General features: G+C 39.0%; 1 protein-coding gene across 4 annotated transcripts in view; it reads right to left on the bottom strand.

The window, feature by feature from the left end:
* Positions 1-19,868, bottom strand: part of LOC142388218 (roundabout homolog 2) — a 73,602-nt gene extending 53,734 nt beyond the window's left edge. For all 4 annotated transcript variants that reach the window (XM_075473233.1, XM_075473235.1, XM_075473237.1 and 1 more), the window contains exons 1-2: positions 19,315-19,868; positions 7,371-7,697 (exon numbers count right to left, since the gene is read on the bottom strand). In XM_075473233.1, coding sequence (XP_075329348.1) covers positions 7,371-7,697; positions 19,315-19,369 — 382 coding nt within the window. In that variant the 5' untranslated portion in view covers positions 19,370-19,868. The remainder of the gene's footprint in view (positions 1-7,370; positions 7,698-19,314) is intronic.
* Between the last annotated feature and the right edge of the window lie 325 nt (positions 19,869-20,193).

Here is a 20,193-nt window from a genome sequence, read left to right as displayed (position 1 = left end):
GAGCAACCATTCATTTTCATTTCTTTAATATTTCAGGGATATACAGATTAGGAGATTTAATCTCTCCGAGAATATTCATCACTTAAATTCTAAATGATATTTAACTCTAAAATACAGTTTTTAGCTCAAGAGCTAAACACAGCACAGGGGCCATCTGTTGCTGTTTGTAGAGAAATTAACATTACAGAGGAAAACACATTTATCACAAAAATGACTAGGTATTGTTTTTGCACTTTGGTTTGCATGGGTGCAGGTGATAAACAGTTCACAGACCATTTGAATGCACTCTCAGTCAACAGGGACATGATGGCTGGGTGAGACAGCCAGGACAGGAAGTAAAAACATAAAAACAGGAGGCAACAGTGAGAGAGGGAAGCAGACAGTGAAAGCCAGACAGATGTGTGAATAGAGATCAGTCTCTGTGTGTCTGCAGCTGACAGGTGGGAAGGTGGAAAGTTTAAAGGCCAGCAAAAGTGCACATATTTGAATCTGAAATGATCCTACTGCATCACTCCAATTGTTCTTTTATTTCATGAATGGTAAACCCGTTAGGGAGGTGGTCTAATCCCATTGCCATGATACTGCCCTGTCATAGCTAATGGGAGCTTTGTCTACAGAGAAGAGATATTGCTTTAATCCACCCATTGTCTGGATGTGTTGATGGGGGATGAGAAGCTACTCCAGAGCAAACAGCCTTTATGAGAGACGTTCGGTCATAAATTCCTCCATGTTCCAAAAAATGGGATCATGTTAGTTAAAAATGACACCTAATGAAGACAACACTGTGTAATATCAGTGACCCTTGACTGGTCTCATATAAACTGCATACTTAGATGTATCCTTACCGCACAGCTTTCAGCTATATTAGGGATGATAAATACCTGCTGATGCTCTATGATGAAAGGAGAACACAAAGCTGAAGGAAACAAAAAACAAGCTGCTTTCAGAACTTTGAATCCTTCATAATCCCTCATCAGAAGTAAGAGGAACATCTGGCTATAAAGCCTTTTAAGCAAGTTTTATTTTTCATTTGTCCTACTTTATTCTAATCCTTCCACACCATGTCACTGTCTACTTTCTGAAACAGGAACACATTCACATTCATGATTTTGAAATTGCCAGAACTACCGTTTTACCCCTTCCCCTGAAAAAAAGAAAAAAAAAAATCCAAGTATAAGGGAATAGATTTCAGTCCACTCCCACTGCCTCATTATTCTGGCTTTACAACAGCCATGCAAGTCAGCCGGTTACTGGCAGCCTACAGTGAAAAGCAAAAAAAAGAAAGCTGAATAATGAGTGCTGCCGCCATTCTGAGCAATGCCAGCTCCTTACTATGACATACTCTACAAGGGAGAAACAATGGCTATACAAAAAACACAACATGTGGACATCAGGGCACACAAAAAGCATTTGAGCAGAAACGCATTACTTAACCTGTAAATGTGTGTCTGTGTTCTTGAATCGTTTAAAGGAATTACGCTTTTATGCAGACCTCGTGACTCAGGGGTGAAGTCATCATTTGTTTCTGCTAGGTTATCTCCACATTCAGAGTCTTAAATCTTGTCTCATTCCTTCTGGAAATTATGAGCAACATTTCCAGTTATCTGCTATGAATATACATTTGGTTTTCCTACCGTTTTTGGGGACTAAAAGATGAGCTATAACAATGTGTCACACTTTAAAGGAGCCAACGTGATCACACCTCATCCCTCTCCTGCACAGGGGTGGGAGGATGAAATGAAGAAATGGCCACACACAGCAGAAACCGATATGACAAGTATTACAGTGACAAGCCACACTTCACAGCTTCACTTTGTGAAGCTGAACTAAATTTGTTTCTTATTCAACACTCAATATACATGGACAAAGGGATTTTTCATGTCAGCAAAAGTTTCAATTGAGTTCTATCACCTAAAAAGCATTATGCGCTTTAGACTGTTCATTACAACAGAATCTTTCTGATCATATTAACCCAATTAAGGAAGGAGAGGTCGTGTTCAAACATCATTCATTTCCCAAAAAGCTCTCACAAAAGGGATTACACATGGAAGGAATTATGCATTTCCAGGCTATAAGCGTACATGATCTTCACATGTAAGATCAGGATAAGTGTGTGTGCTAGTTTCTATTACACTTTGAACACACTGATTATTTAAAGAAATGTAGCTATTTTATGTCGGTTAATCCACAGGAAAAAGCTGTTGTATGTCTCAGAAAACTAACCTTTTGTAAAAGATATTAAGAAATTATATTTGAGGCAATGATGGGTAGAAAGGGATGCACCTTAGCGGTTCGCAGTTGGTGTAATTCCTTATGAAACAAAAAGGGAAAAAGCAGAAGTGAATGTTGGTTTGGCATCCTCTAGACAGGGTTGTGTTATTTCTTGATTTAAAAAAGAAAAATCAGTTTACTCTAACATACCATGCAGATGATGCAGAGTATGTCTCCACTAGGATGTATTAAGGAGAACTGACTGCTTTCTTTCAAGATGAGCCAAAATGTTTCCTGGTTTGCTGTGTGCTTTTTCCACTAAAATTAAACTTTTTTGTTTTTACATTCATGGACCTTTGGTGGTGCGGTGGTTAGCACTGTTGCCTCACAGCAGGAAGGTTCCAGGTTCAACTCCTGGCTGGGGCCTTTCTGTGTGGAGTTTGCATGTTCTCCCTGTGTATGTGTGGGTTCTCTCTGGGTACTCTAGCTTCCTCCCACTGTCCAAAAACATGCATGTTAGGTTAATTGGTCTCTCTAAAAATTGTCCTTGTGAGTGTGTATGGTTGTTTGTCTCTGTGTGGCTCTGTGATGGACTGGTGGCCTGTCCAGGACTGTGCCTCTTGCCCAGTGACCACTGGGATAGGCTCCAACCCGACCGATGGATTCAGGTATAGAAAATGGATGGATCTTTGGTGGATTTAAAGTAATATGACTTTTTTCTTTGGCTAGAGGTGCCTTGAAAACAGTTTGGTCGGTTGGGGAAAACAGTGTATATTTTTACAAAGGGGATTTGTTTTTAATTTTCTTTTAAATTAACTACTTGGAAAAATTTGCAGCAACTTGATGAAAAGTGCCACCTCGTTTTACTGTTATTTCCTTAGATCTTGTTCCATTGGGGAGCAGAACATCCGATCTACTTCACTCTTATGTGGATAGATGTAGATGTAGAGTAAATAAGAGAAAATCTAAATCAATTTAATCCCAGTAACAGCTAACCACTGTATGTGTGATAAAAGAATGAAATAATTTAATGTCGGGAAAGATTGTTTATTTATATGTCTATTGGGTGCTAGAATATCATTTGTGCCAATACTATAAAAGAAAGCATGCCTCAGATGTTAAGGAAATATAGAGAAACAGTATGAGGTCCAGTCAATCGCCGGTTACCCATAGCACCTGCAGTTTCCTGGAATAAGTGCTATTTGTGCCAAATTTAGAACAAAAGATTCACAGGGCTGTAAAGTGTGTGGCAGTGTAAAAATCTTGGTCATGCAGTCCAAAACAATATGCAGCACTCATGGGAAAAAAATTGAAACTAATGTGGTTAAAACCAGGTTAGCATCAACACTCCTGGTGCCTCCTCTGAGCAGAAACAGTCGAACAGATGCATCAGTATTAATTACTGCTCAAAGGGAATTTAAAGCTCTTCCTCTCCCCACCTGTTGTTCCTCAGACCCTTACCTCACACACAGCCGCAGCAAACACACATTTCTGCAAGACCACCAGCTTAACACTGGCCTCTCATTAACACTGCATACCCCCCCACCTCCCTGCCACTGCTAATTGGGTCACTATTTACCCCATAGTCAGCACAACCTCACACCGAGGGGAGGGGAACTCTAAGACCACCACCATGCTACCTTAGCATATGCCTTCGATGGCTGCAAGCAGAGATTAGAACAAAACAGGCACTTATTGATATTGTTAGTCACGCTGTGCCTGTAGGTGAATCATCTCCTCTTCCATATGACGGTGGTGTAATCTGCAGCAGCACACGATGCTAAATTTCATTATCAACAATTCAAAAGAGGCAATATGTCAGTATACACATGCTATCTGCTCCCAGCTTGGATATCTGCATGAGCTGCAGACGCTTATGCCTCCCAATGTATATTATATCTGAGAGGGCTGTCCCTATTTTTGGACACAGCTGCTGATGAGGTCAGCCAGCCATAAGGACAGACACCCACACACACACACACCCACACACACTGCCAGAAAGGAAGCCTTAGCATGGTGGAAGATAAGGCAGTGCTCAAATTGCTGTTTTGTATGTTTAAGACAATTCGACCTTGCAAATCTGTTTTGCTCCTTCCCCTAATCAACCCACTGACTAATCCGTTTCCTCAAGGCAAGGATCCCAGAGCTGGGCCACACTGGCACAATTAGCAGGGAGGGATGACAATTGCACGTTCCCTGGCACTTTCACCAACATATGACGAAGATCACACTTCCCCACCATACTCTTCAGCAGTTGGCAACAAAAACTCTAGGTGTTGGATTTATAAACATTTAACATAGCTGTCCAACATAACTGATTAGTGATGGTTTATTTTCAGCAAAAATCACAGCGGTTCACTGGTTAAAGTTGCCCAAATGCTTTTGAAAATATCTTTCTGGACAATGAAAGGCAGAGGATCAGTGAATGAAAACACATGCTTTAGTATTCTGTGCTTTGGAGTTAAACTGTAGTCTACTTATTTTCAACCATATTTCTCATGAGCATGACTACAACTTTAATGCAGGTAGTAAAATGGCTGCTTCAAGCTGCTGTTTCTGAAATTATTTTCGGTGCACTTAAATGAAATCTTAGAAAATGATTAGTGTATAAATGACCTTTTTATGGAAATCTGCTTGTTTAACTCCTTGTGTGCTGCATCTCAACAACAAAGATGGAGAGAGCTCATTCAGCAACTGGACTTATCCTTAAATGATGGCACAGACACTTGGTAATAGGACTTAAAGGAGGCATGTTTAATTGTTTTTACTTGATATTAACAAGTACATTACCTTCAAGTACCATTAGTAAAACACACATCAGGGTTAAGCAAGTCCAGCAGAAGTAATCAAAATGGAAATTCCAGAATTGGTGACTTTGGAAGTTATTCTCTATTGGTAACTTGTGCTTTCTGTAACTCTTCAGTTTAATAAAAGTTACCTAAAACCCAGTCACGGGACAGTGAACAAATCCATTATGACACAAAGATGAAATTTTACAGGCTTTTTTTCTTTGTTGATTTTGTTAAATGTTTTTGGATGTTACAGGAGAGCTCCATTATTTATTGACTCCAGCAGAAAAGTTTTTTTTTTTCTTTCCAGATATGGATTCCTCACTTTTATGCAGGTCTCAAAACTTGCATATTGTGTAAGCTAGACTAAAGGCAGACTTTTAAAGGTGTTCAATGCAGAAAGCAACACAAATTCGACTACAGCTATCAACGGAACTGGAAAAAGCAACACCTATGATGTTGTTATGACAAAAACCTGTGTATGCAGGCAAGATATAGAACTGAGAAATTTTACAGGCCGACCAAACTGCACTGAATCAAATATTTGAAATGGAACTAAAAAAAAACAGATAATGCAGTCATGAGTTAATTGAAATTCACCTCTGCAGTTTTGTCTCAGTAGTAACAGAAAAGCCAGACACTGAGAATGACCTAAAGCAGTATGCACCTTATTTGTGAAAAACAAAAAGCATACAGCATGTGTGAAATGTCAAAACCTGTAAAGCTGGCCAATTCACAGCTTGATATGGTTAATAATTTGCCGCGAGCTACATTGTTTGTCAATTGTCTGTAATGTAATAGGTCAACTGGAAAAAGCCCCATATTCACGAGCAGAAAGGGGGCGTATCACCTCCTAGTGCAGTGAGTTCAGACAAACTTTGGTGAATAAATTGATTTTCCTCTCATACATGTGTACTAGGACAAGGAGAGGAGTCCAATTATGTGGACTTATCAAGCAATAACTGTGACTCAACTTAACTGTGCATGTAAATGTAAAGATTGTAAATATCTTACCCAGTGTTGGAAATATACTTAAGGGATTAAAGCAATGCTAGATAAATGCGTGAAGCCTAAGACTATGTGCTTCTGACTCATTTTCAAGTACATCAACTTTTGTGGGGTACATTTCTGAGCATGAAAGTGCCCTAAAGTCTTAAGGGGCTGAAATACACAGCGTTGCACTACACAGTTTTGCTTTGTGGGGCTTTGGTGGCGTTTTTGTTGCCTGTTCAATTCCACAGAAAATTTGTGTGTAGGGATTACATGGAGATTTGTTTTTATGACAGTGGTGTTACATCCCACAACTGTAGGAAGAGCCAAAGAGCAAAAACATCTGTCAAATTCTCTAATGTCACTTTTTAAGAGCTCAAAAGTATGAGAAATGAAATAAAATGATCTTTTCTACCAACTAATACAGATGTTTTTATTATTCAAGCTTCAATATGTGAGAACAGCTCAGTTTGAATTATTTTTCATAAATCTAAAAGGAATCATTGTTGTTTGATTTGTAAGGAAAAATAATTGCATTTCATCAGTTCAACTTTCCAAACGTCATACTACAATTTAATAAAGAAATAACTACTTCAAATGATAAGTAGCAAATTTGCCCACGTTAGAAGCTGGAACTGATCAAATTGTATACCTTTTTAAATTTAAAATTATCACCAAAACAGATGTAAGTTTTTTTGTCAATGAATGCACTGATAGCAATTTATTGTCAGGTCTACATGCATTTGTAAAAGTCTTAATTTGTAATACAACAAGAGCCAATTTTTGTAATAAAAAATGTGATACTTTTGCATTAAAAATATTGATTGTAGCGAGGCCAGTGCAGGGGACCCTAACTGCTCATCTACTGAGGTAAAACTGAAAGACTGCACACAGTGCTGGCCTTACGTTACCTCTTCGTTAAAGACAACAAGAAATTATATGGATAACTACAGATGGTTTGAAATGACATCTGAAATACCCTTAAAAGTCACAGTCTCTGATTTAAAAATCGTCTGCCATGTTTGTTATTTATATAAAACCAAAGCTCTGGTGAATAAAAGCAGGGACTTAAAACTGCAGTTTTGCAAGTTTTCTGCCATGTAGAGGCGGGGAAATTGAGCAAACACACAAACACAAAATGCTTCATTGTCACCTTTGCAGTATAATCAGTCACAACACTAAAGGCAAGAACTTATTACTAAATAAATCTCCATGTACAGCAGTGGTTGCTTCCAACAGTTTGGCTATTATTTATCATTACTCGACTCACCAGCAGACAGCCAAAAGGATCTGGGACACAACCATGAAACTTGTGTTTATATCGATGTAGTGCAAAAAAAACCCACAATATCAAGGTAATTATTAAGGATACAGGCTTACCTGCAACTTCCAGTGAGGCGTTCCGACTGAAGGCCTCTCCCATGTAGTTGCGGGCCACACATGTGTAGACACCCTCGTCTGGTTTGCTCCGGCGCCCGTGTACGATGCGCAGGAAGAAGAGGGAACCACTGGGCAGGAGCATGCGATGAGAACGGGGGTCATCTTTGTCGGTCTCCACGCGCTCACCATCTTTATACCACTCTATGCTGGGGGTTGGTCGACCCTCTGCCTTGCAGTTGAGGGTGGCAGGCTCCCCCTTGGAGACAATTAAATCTGAGGGATCCTCCACAATCCGGGGAGCGCTGTCTTCAAACCGTGCTCGGGATCCTATGAGTAAAGGAGAGGACAGATGTTATATGACCAGCTGACCACATACCATACATACAAATCAAATACTCTAAAGAGGACAGACAGCAGCAAAGCCATCTGAACAACGAAGACATTCCCCATTAGATGCTCTGGAAATGTTTGTGAGTAACAAAGCAACAAGTATTGGCGATTTCATCTTAAAGTTCCACCTAACATTTTCCCATGAGTTTCAGAAATATTTGACCCTATTTACTCTTCCTTTAGCTGCACACAGACGGCACAACATACACAAGCTTTACAGAGAGTGAAATATTTTGCTGAAGCCACCACCTGCTCCTAGGATCCAATCATCCATGTGATATGGAAATGGCTAATCTCAATGTCAGTTAGGATTGTTGCAGATGTCGAAATAACAGTTGATGGAAAGTTGAGAATAAGACATGGAGTTCTTAGTATTTAATAGGGGAAAGACCCAAATAGAGAGAAGGAGCGAGGCCGAGGGATATAGATAACTTCTCTTCTCGATAAATCTGTCTCCCTGGGGATCCATTACAATCTTTGCTTGGCTGTGAGGGAAAGGTGCGCTGCCTGGAGACCTGAGGTAAGCTCTTGGAGCACTACCAAATGTCTCCAACAATGTGTTACAGTCAGAAGAATGAATAATTCAAAAGCTGCTGCTCTTAGTTTGGTTCTGAGGAGCAGATGGTCTCTACCTCACTTTCTTTTTTTAAAGAAGGAAATAAAATGGTCACTGTGTCACTGATTATTATGCTGCTGCTGAGACATTTAAGTCAGATTCTGACTGTATAAAAAATTCTCTGTTATTACTGTAGGGGTGCAGTCAGGAGTAACCTAATCACACACGTGCTGCTATGATATTATACTCTAACCAGGGGGCATCAGGATATACCAGCACTTATGCTATAAGGAGATTTATGTCTTTTCATGGACTGATTTGATCCATGCAGACAAGGAGTCATCATCAGAGCATAAGCCTGAGGTAAACATATAAAGACTGATCTGAGTGCTCGCAGCTCACACCCGGGGTCACGAAGCAGGACAGCTCGAGACGCTAATGCAGGATGTGGATGAATACTAATCGAGCCATTAAAATGTGCTATTGCACCTTCAGAGTGTTCTGGTGTAAAAACATACAATGTTTAAGAAAGAAAAACAGAACCTGGAAGATACTCCTTTATATACCATTATGTGCTTTCTTTAAGATGATATTTCATTACGCCTGTCTGGTGCAACTGCAGCCAGCACATATTGATGTATTCGACTGTCCACAAGAAAGAGTCTCCACAGCTCAGTGATGTGTTGAACCATGGATTTAAAGCACGCAAAGGATTTCAAATCCCAGCTCATGTAATTCAGTTACATCACTCAAAGGTCCTCTCTTCCTCAGCGGTAACATCATTTTACCGCACACATAAGAAAAAAAATATACTAGGAGAGAAAGAATTGCCCTCTTTTAAGAGTCCTCCTGTAGTTTAGATTCACATTGACTTTGTATACTTGGAATAGAGATTTTAAAAGATCAAGCTAAAAAAAGGAATTAAGGCCAAATTCTCTGGAGCTAAAACCGAGATACTGATATAGAACAACTTCTGAAAAATAAGCTTCAGAAAAATGTATCCAGAACTTCCCACAATGTAACTCAGTTGCATCTTTTAATAGATATTCACAGATCTATTAAAAATAAACCACATATTTGCAATACACATACCAAGTTTCTAACACTGGTTTTAAATATGAGTACACAGTATTAAAAAAAAATGGAGATTGGATTAAAAGATAACACCCCATTCATTCAAAGTGGTGCAAAAACACCTAAAATTTGCCAGGATTCTTTCATGAGGTTCGTGCATGTCTCCCAAACCTTCGTAATGTTGAGTCCACAGCACAAAGCATCCCAGACTCCAGCAGGCTGAGAGCACATGAATGGGAGAGAATAAAATATTCATACTGCCTTTCTAGACTCGCCATATGTAACTGGAGCAAATGGGTCACAATCTGATAATACACATTTTCTTCACAGCATTTGGAGCACTCAGAAGATGGTATTTGCCGTGTTTTGAGAAACATTTCGGGTCAGTATGAATCATGTGATGAACAAGGTTTGGCTGCCATGTCAATGCCAGTGACAGCACAGCCACAGGCTTTCTCCCGGGGACAATGGTTCTAAATTTTACATCCTCGTGCCAACGCCAAGAGAACCGACATGACAGAGGTCATTCTCTTAAACAAAGGTCTTCCAAAGTCATGCAAAACTTTGTGCACTGCAGCTGTTGTTGTTTTTTTGCCATACAAAAAAACTCTTCTAAGTATCTTCTAGCTTCTGCACTAGTTTTTATCCAAATAAATGACTCTAAAATGACAGCTTTACCACACAAATCTGCACAAGTTCAGCACTAAAGCTAACTTTCATTTGAGATGCTTCAAAAGTTATGTAATTAAATATTTGCATCTATGGCCACAGATTATATTACAAAGACAGCTACGTTTAGCTTTCGTGGTTTCTTTTTTTTTTTTGTATTTCAAATTGTGCTTTACAGATAACATCATAAAGGGACTTGCTGTACAATTATACTATCTAAAATGCATTTTCCTCCACTAAAGTAGAGACACTGAAGCAAGTTGTGAAGACATACTTAACATAAAAGAAATAGTCCATTGATTTAGGGGGTTGTTTTGTATTTTTCAAATTTATGCACATTTTCTCTTTACAATGCATAAAAGGAAACTAAATAAAAAAAGCAAAATTTTGCAAGTCATGCTGGGTGTCACATCTGCATGAGTCCATTTTGTTTTGAGAATTTACAGTGAGACCACGCTGGACTATTTAAACATGCAGAATATATCAAGCAACATTAACATTGACTTAGTCATGTCTCGGCTCCTGATGACTACAAGTCCAATAATCACTCTCCTTTTAGCTCTGTGTTTAGTTTGTTTCAACTCTGCAGGGAAACGTCTGCCTCATTAGCTATAGATGCTCCACTTTGTTCACCATCTAGTCCCTAACTGTGTAAGTCTGCTGTTCAGAGCTCTGCAGGTTAGCAGTCAGGCTGACTCTTGGAGCTTTTTTTGTGAGAGCAGCTGCCTACTGAAGCTGGAAGCAAAATTGATAAGAGTTGTCAAGCAGTGGGCCGACAGCGTAATAAAGAGTTGAAAATGCTCTTGTTAAAGAGGAAATGTATATAGACGAGTGACATTCTTTTTGTGGATTTGTCATAAAGAGTGCCACACGTCATGCTGCACATCCACTGTTTACATTCGATAATCAGAAGAGCAATTTGCTGAACTTAAAATTTCAAAGTAATATTTGGGATTTTTTGACAACTGATGTGAAAACAGTCTGTTTAAAAAAATGTTTTATATTATTCTGATTTCCTTAATATCTAAAGTGTCCAAACTCTCAAAGGAAAATGGAAAATAAATTAACATTCAGGGACTCCTTTAAGTACAGACAAATTACTATTTACCTACAGGCACACAGGCTTATCGAGTTGATTACTTCATCATTACCAGCACCCAAAAGAACCATTTGTCAGCCATTAACAAAGTCATCATCTATTATCAGCAGGGCATTTCAATCCTCCTATTATTCTAATTTCTAACCACTGTAGTTAAGACTGTTTGTTCTGTAGTGTTCAGCTGTGTGTGGGCAAATTCCGTGAAATCCTTGTTACTTTCAGCTGGTTTGAAGAGCACAAATAACACCATGACAAATTTTTATGCATTGATTTTATTTTATTCAAGTCGATTAATAGGATAGCTGCTTTTGAAAATATCAAAAGTCATTTAAACGCCTCTGGATATGCAGCCACAGTCCAGCTGAGAAATAAAATTGTGATCGAAACACTTTTTCATACTGATAAAGCGAGTGCTGAAATTATTCAGTCACTTACTGCAACTACAGCTGTCGTGCAACTGGCACAATGGGGCACCATGCTGACATATTACAGAGAAAATAATCTTGTCAAAAAAAAAGAAGAATTACAAATAGCTTCAGGTGACCGAAGTGACAAGCAACAACTTGTTCATGTGACAAGTGTGCAATCAGCCAAAAGTCGGTGTCACTTTAAGCACGGCCGAAACACATTTTCTTTGTGAGAGGAAATGTTTTCAGAGAAACGTTTGCCTCATGACAGGAAGATTGCAGTGCAGCACTTGAAAGCACCTTTTAGCTAAAGAAGAACTCTGTCAACCCTGTTTGTGTCACAGAAAAATAAATGTCACAGGCGGTGATGGGGATCTCTAAAGGTATGTGTTTAGTCGGATCATAAGCACGGCCCATTTGAGCCAGCGCTGGGTCCTCAAAAAAATCCGTGAGCACATGGGAACCCAGAGAGTGACTTGTATGAAAATTTGAATCTGGGGCATTCTACTGTGAAATGACTTTCAAATGTACAAGGTATGTACAAGCAGGGAAGAACACTGGCTAAATATGGCGAAGAGTTTCAGAATGAAGTATAGAAATAGGAAGAGACGTTTTAGAACGACCTTCTCAAATTCACCTAGAACACTGTTACAAATGATAAAATGCAGGGCAACGATTTGATCGATGTGTTGTGTCACATTACAGCACTTTTTAACGTTGACGATTTATATATAGTCATTGTTTTTAAAGACTTTAGAAGAAGAAACAGGTGCTTCATCAGACTGTTTCAGGTGTCCTCTGAGCAGCAAATACAACACAACACCTGTGGGTTTCAGTGAGCTTGTGCAGCTTCAATCCCACTCTCAACAGATTTCCATCTCACTGGATTTACCAAGAACCTCGAAGTCAACATTAAAATGGGATGCTGTGAAAAATGTAAGATAAAAATAAAACGCAATTATTTGTAAATCCGATAAATCAATATTTAAATCATAATAGAAGAAAAGAATATACATGAAATGTTGAAAGTGAGACATTTTACTATATAATGAATCAAATGAGGTTATCTTACATTTGATTGTAGCATTTTACCATTTTTCATGAAATAGTATGATGTCTCACATTTAATATCCGTTTGGTTAATGAGATTTGGAAATCATTGTATTCTGTTTTTGCTTACATTTTGCAGTGTTCCAACCTTTTTGGAGCTGAGGTTGTACAGAATAATACACTGTTAGACTCCTACGGTCACAAAGCACACTTCATCTCTATACTGCGGTGTCAGAGCTGACAATTCCATTAAAACGCGTTAACTTCTGCGTGCTTAAGGAGCAAAACAGAGTCAAGATAAGCCATAAGAGTGAATGGCAGTTAACCTTGAGCTGTCGCACAAACGGAGGAAGCTTTAAGGATGAGAATGTGCCGAGCTCACAAGGTTATCACTCCCCAGTACACTTTCAAGGCCATCCAGTGTACAAATGAATGTGTCAGAGTGAGAGTTGCTTCTCAAAGAGAGGTGCAGCACATTTTATCAAACAGCCTCACTTATTTGAATCATAGTTAAAAAAAATGTATTTAACAAATATCTTGTAATATTCTAGAGTACAAAATACCAGGTTATTATCGGTGCTTGCTTTTTTTCTTCTTACTATGACTTTTTAATATTGTGAGCATTAATTCTTCTGCCCCAGTTGTAGATTGCCTTGGGGTGTCTTTTTCTGCCTCCCTGCCGTAAACTACATGGTGTAAGGAGACAGATTTGGAGGAAAATCTCATTAAATCTGATGTCCCTCCATATAACAACTGTTTTATGAAGTAGTCAATGACTTTAAACCGACAAAAATATAACTTTCAATTCCCCAAAAAGTTGGGACACAGCTTATGTTGGATTTGATGGCAGCCACACATCTCAAAATGTAGGGAAAGGGCCATGTTCACCGCTGTGTATTATCCCCTCTTCATGTCGTCTCACAGTCTAAACATCTAGGAACTGAGGAGACCAGTTGCTGGGCATTTGGTCCCATACTTGTCTGATATTGGATTCTAGTCCTGGGTCTTCTTTTTTTGTATTTTGCGTTTCATGATGCTCCAAATATCTTCAGTCGGTCTTCTACTATAAAGTCATGCAGTTGCTGTTGTAATGGATGCAGTATGTGGCTTAGCAGTGTCTTGCTGAAATATTCAAGCCAAGGCTCATTTTAAATAAGTTTTGGCCCCGAGAAGGCATCAGCTTTTCTGGATCATGTTCACATATGGCTTATTCATTATTCTTCTTCATGGATGGCACGGTGAACTGTGTTCACAGACAATGAATTCTGGAGGTGTTCCATAATCCATGCAGTGATTTCCATAACAGAGTCATGCCTGTTTTTAATGCAGCGCCCAAAGGTTACGGACATCCAATATTTGTTTCACGTGTATCGCTTACACACAGAGATGTCTCCAGATTATTGAAGTATTTTAGTTGGTATATACCAAGAATTTAAAAAAATCAGTCAATCAGAAAACAAAAACTTGGTGTGAAACGAGGTTAGGAAGTTAAACTAACTGAGGCGCACAAAGAGAGACCGATTCTGAATTAACATGAGTGAAGGCATACCAAGACCCAGAACATCTCAAAGTACAGTTAACAGAAAGAAACAAGCCTTAAAAGGCTCCTGATTAAAAACAGAGACAAAGAACTAAACCGAAACCACAGACCATGAGATTGACAAGCAGGTTTAATTTGGAGTCATGTTTCTGTCACTCTCAATTTTCAGCTCTGTTTTTGGTATGCAGCAACTGCTGAGGGAAAAATGACTCTTCAGATGCCAAAGGCGCCTAATCAGACAGTGTACAGAGAGGCAAAGTGAATTTTTTGACCAGACACATAAACAAAAATAACTGTAGGGCTTTTACAAAATGAAGGTGAGCACCAGACTCCTCTGATAATCTTCTGTACGTTTATATTTCCCTTCATCAAATTATTTTTACTCTGTTGTTTAACTGGTCTCTTTTCATCAGGCTTTTACAAAGTGAAAATCTGAAAAAAAACAGGAATTTTTGTTTTCTTTTTTAAATGGCGTTACAAAGATTGTAAATTTTTAATGCAGAAACAGTTTTGAGTCCGTGTGAGTTGATAGTATGTATTATGATGATTAGCTGTAAAATATTCTCATTTATTCACAAAGGAAATTAAATTAATTCCTGCGAAAGAGAGACAGCTCATTTAAATTAAACCTCATTAGTGGCACACGCAGCTCTGATAGACAAGTTACTGCATTGGTCCTAATTGCAAACTCTGACATACACCCACATGTTTGCTCATGGCGTCTCCTAATTTTTGCCTCATTGAACACACAGCATAAGCTTTGGAAGAGTTGCGAGGGAGATCAAGATCATGTCTTGAAAACCCAGTTGATTCAGCCCATTACTGGCGTTTCTTGGCTCCAAGCTGTGGCATTACGTAATGAGGGTGGGAGGGGTCAGAGTGGGGACTTTCATTAGTTAGCATTTACAATTATTAACCCTGCATCCTCCCCAGGGGCAGAATTCTACTGCTGTCGTGCTAATGTGTGAAAACATGGAAGCCACAGAGGGGACATTCTGTTTTGCCTCAGATCTCCTGAACCTTTTAGCAACTGCCAAGCGCAGAATAAAACAGATACAAGAACCTGGACCTGTCTGAGCTCACAGCTTCATATCTTAAGAGAAAACAACAACCTGCAGAAAGCTCAGAGATTAAACTCATGCAAGTTACAGTGAGACAGGACCAGAAGGCTGGCAGCTTGCCTGTGGGGCTGGTGGCTGTCTGCTGAGATTTCTTTGTTTTTTTCAATTTCGGTTCATTTGCATACTTGAAAAGGCCAAAAACATTCAGCGAGTTTGTGTGACATTGCCAAGTAATCTCTAACATGCCACTGCAAACTTCATTTCAAAGCAGAGAAGTCAAGTTTATTTAATTCGGTCTGAGAATGAGAATTTTGAGCCCCACTTGTAAAACACAACTGTTCTCCTTGTCCCTGATCTAATATTTATGTCATAGAGCACTGCAAAAGAAGTGGGACACCATCATCATCTGGCAACATGACTCAAGGCTGTGGCACATTAGATGACTAAACAGCATCTACAGTGGTTTTATCCTCCACTGTTTCATCAAGCAGGAGAGTAGCAGGCTTTAGTCAGTCTTCAGCCGCATGTGTCACTAAGTAATGACCGCAGGGACAGAGTGGACGCAAACCACCAGCTAAAGATTGTTTTCAGCATCGATTGGTTCCACACTGAGCACCACAACAGCTGAGTGAATACAGCTTCAGATAACTAAAATTTCAATGGGGTGTTTTGGAGTGTATTAATTGAGATTTGTTTTGTGTGTGTGTGTGTGGATGAGCTGAGCTGCTTTGAAGGAGACTGTTGTTGTTTTCCTCACAATCACACAGAGGTTTGAGAGAACATGGACGACACCTTCTGCACATTATCTCAAAAACCCACACAGAGAAATTTATTGACTGAACTTTAACATAAACAAAGCCTATCTTGCTGCAAGTGTCATATTTCAACTGGACAGTATCTGCCAGAGAGAGGCCATGTGGCTTGTTTGAATCCTCTTTATTCGAGCACTTTGTGGAAATTACACGCATTACCGCTGGGAATGTGCACAGTAACAGAGGTGAGTTTGAGAGGAGATGCTCACTCCAGATTAATGGATGGAGGCAGTTGGTATGGGTGCTGACAAGTGCCTTTAATGTTGAGAGATAGTGAGAGTTTATCCCTGACAAAGATTGAAAATGGTGCCGCACTTCTAAAATCTGCTGCATTGATAAGTATCAGTTGATATTTGCTTACTTTGCTTATCATCAGTGTCAGTCCCAAGGATGAGAGACAGCAACACAAAAATATGCAAGACATGTTTAAAGGTAATTCAGAAAAAGTAGAGAAATGAGGAGTCAGATGCATAAAACTGTAGTTTTCATGAATAAAACTACATTCTTTATGCAGGATTTATAAAGCCAGGTATGGTCCTCCTACAAATTTAAGTCACCCTGAAAGTTTACTCACATCTCAAAGCTGATTTCCACACCCATTTTTAAGCCTTGAATCCCCTAATTAGTAATTTGCATATCATTACATTGTGGTGCACCACAACTAATTACATAGGACAATGAAAGCAACAGCAAAGAAGAAGCACAGTTTTACTCAATGAGAAATTGAGACCTTCATCAGTGATGTAGGGAAAATTAAATCTGTTTTATTTGGTGGTCTGAGTTCTGGAACCGCGACCAGAATAAAAAACGCAATACAATCAATCAATCAATCAATCAATCAGTAAACAAACAATTTTAAGAGCTAAGAACCCGGCAGAGATTTAGAAACATGATGTTAGAAACAAGAAGTCCAAAACATGCTGCATAAGTTCTCACATAGTCAAAATAAGGGCTATGGATAACTTCCTCTTTATCTTCAATAGATGAACGCATAACCTGAACAGTATAGGGTTGCAGGGAGAGGATCCAAAGGAGGGAGACAGATTAACAGATGGAGCATTATATGTTGCTTTGCTTAAACAGCTTCTGGAAATCTGGAATTAATATTGTGCTAGAAAATCAGAACAATCTCTAAGTACTCGTTATTGTTTAAATGTCTCATTTCCGTCCTGATCTATAACCATGATGCTGTAGTTATTTATAGCACCCAAAATCAAAATCGAATAAGACTATATGAATACAAGCTGAGAAATATATATATTTAATTATTTATTTTGTCACTTTTTTTCCAAATGAGGTTTAAATAGCTCTAAGCTGCTCATGTTTACATGTGTAAACACGGTTTGAAGAAAGATTAAAAATAATTGTTGAAAATATGATTTTGCATGTAACAAAGGGGTATAGTATGCATGTTTTTTATCTGCATTATTTATGCAAATGTATCCAGGGCCTTGTTTTTCCTTTATGGCATTTTAAAACAATGCTTTTTGGTTTTGTTGCCCCTGATTTTATGGTTTTGGTTCATTGCCTTAAAAATTCCTGTTTAGTACAAATCTTAAAGCCTAAAATGTTGGCAACTATCCTGTAAGCATGCTGGAGCAAATAGCAGTTGAAGATTTGCATTGTAGGAGTTGGTGGAGCCTCCTACTAGGTAAATGAAGAGACGTTTTCATTTCTGGAAATATCTGGGATATTATATCATATCTGGGAAGGTGCCAATAATTCATGTGAGTTTGTTTGCCAACTCAGACCAGAAAAAGCTAATGAGTCAGTTTTATTTCAATCTTTAGGTTTATAAAGTTGTTTCCACTCTCCCCGATACACATGAAGTCTTCTTTGAAATGTGCAAAAGTCTCCTCAAACAAGCACATAAACATTGTGTACACTAGTGGAACTTATCTTTACCATTTCAATTCTCCTTTTATTATTTGTTTCTTTTAACTGAGAATCTAGCAAAGGAAACCCGGCACTGTTTCTAACCTGAATGCATGTTGTGTGTTATGGGTTTTGAGGTGTAACAAAAATGGCAGTGCATATCAGTCTTTGAAATGTACACCTGTACATTTGTTCATGGGAACAACCATGGGAGTATAAAGAGTGCTGAATATGACACTACCTCTCAGCCTTATTGCAACCCTTTTCCTAGCAGTGTTGCTCGCATGACAGACCGTCATGCAAGAACCATCTCTAAAGCTTTCAACAGGTCACCCCCAACTTCAGCAAAGGTCAGCTTTACTCTTTTCATTGGGATTTTGTCAATCCACAAAAGCACTGTATTCCTTTCCTGGAGCCTAAAAATATTAGCATTTTCGCTATTTTTCTTGTAGGTTTTGCTGCTGAGCCGGAATGTCAAAAGCATCTTGAAATTCTAGAATTCAGTTCTCCACAATGCATCCATGCTCAAAACTCTTGCAGCTGAAAGGGAAGCACCAGCTAAATATAGACCGTGCAACAAAATGTAGGACCCATGTGTAAAAACACTGCTCCATAGCACTTGTAGTGGTTGAAAACCTAACAGGGTACCTTTAGGGCATCGTGAAAAATACTGTCCATGCTAAGTTTATCCGTGACACAGCTAATGTTCTTTTTTGAAAATGTCATTTATGTTCCATTTTCTCAAATATCAACGCCGTCCATATTTAATCTAAAAACAAACAGGCTCTGGTTTAAGTAAAATAGATATTCCCTGAAGTTAATACGGAAACCTAACATTCAGTCCTGAGTCTCCTCACACATGAGCAGTTTTTCTGAGCCCTGATTTCTCTTGCGATTTAGATTAAGGGAATGTAATCTCTCATTAAAGCGATGGTTAAAATGAATAATCCCTTTGTGAAAGACAATCAAAACTGAGCTTTTAATTATTTAGGGTGAGGAGAGATGTGCACAGTTACACTAAAAGAGAGAGTTATTGATTTAATTTTTTCGATGTTGGTCTTTCTTGGGGGGGCAGACAAAATGTGAATCTTTTTGGCATTCCCACTTGGTATTTCAATATTATACAAATCACTGTGCATACGACTTTCCCCTTTATGATCCATTTTTGATTGGAGGATGTGCTCAGTTCCCAGCTGTCAGAAACGTGCAGAGTGGAAATTAAACACAAAATTTACATCCATCTAGAGGGACAGAAAACACGATAAAACGTGTCAACTAGGCTGCAGGCATGTTAGTCCATATGGGCTGTGGGTGGGAGTGCATGAGTGTGTAACAGAAAGGAAATAACCAGTAAGAAAATGCGCCCTTTTTTTTTAAAGGAGAATTCCGTAAATTACTATAAATATTTTACCTGAAGCGATGGCGAGGAATGAAGCAATCACAAGTAGGAAATTTCCAAAGTTCATCTCCACACTTTACCAATGCCAAGTCCGGACTCTGCAGCCTCTTGACGGTCCACTCAGCTTCAATTGATCAATTAAACCAAACCTTCAGTCATTGAGCCGGGCGCAGATTTGACGAAAAACGAGGCCAACTGAACAAGTTTGGAGACAGAGACTCAGCTGGAACACTTCACGCGAGTAAAATAACCCCGAAAAACTTTGATGATGTCCCTACAAGAAAGGCATGTCAGCTGCAGGATCAGTAGCAGCAGCAGCACCGCCCCGGAGAAACCTAATAACTAAACTCAGCAGCATCACTTCTCCACTCCCGCATGGTCACACACACCCACACGCTGACTTTCTTTTTAGGATGCCCCGCTGCTTCTTCCGAAAACAACATAAAAAGGAGAAAATACTATATTTAGCCCAGTCATAAATGAAACGATTCCTCTCCTTTCTGTGCTCTGATCCGGCCAGTCGCTGGTTGCGGCGTGAGTTTGAGCGAATATGAAGCGCTCCACATGCAGAGCAGGGCAGCGCACTCCCAGCTTTCCGCAACAAATCCTCCCCAGCCTTCGAGAGTCTGTGTTTTAAAGAGACAGAAACCAAAACAGAGCTCTGAATTATTGAGTTAAATAAACTTAACTACAAATGGAAGCCTACCACAGCCTATTTGGGGTTATGGTTTAAAATAGTCATTTGAGCAAGTGTCCAGATGGCAAAGATAACAATAGAAATGATTCACATTTGTTGTTTGGTTGAAGAATGATATGTTGAGTTGTTGCTAAAGGCAGTATTTCAAATTCAGGGTCAAGAAGATCATAAAAGTGTGAAAATATAGACTTTTT

The sequence above is a fragment of the Odontesthes bonariensis genome, chromosome 9 (assembly GCF_027942865.1).
Source record: "Odontesthes bonariensis isolate fOdoBon6 chromosome 9, fOdoBon6.hap1, whole genome shotgun sequence".
NCBI lineage: Eukaryota > Metazoa > Chordata > Actinopteri > Atheriniformes > Atherinopsidae > Odontesthes > Odontesthes bonariensis.
Note: the sequence above shows the minus strand (reverse complement) of the source record. Positions and strands in the feature narration are given on the sequence as shown.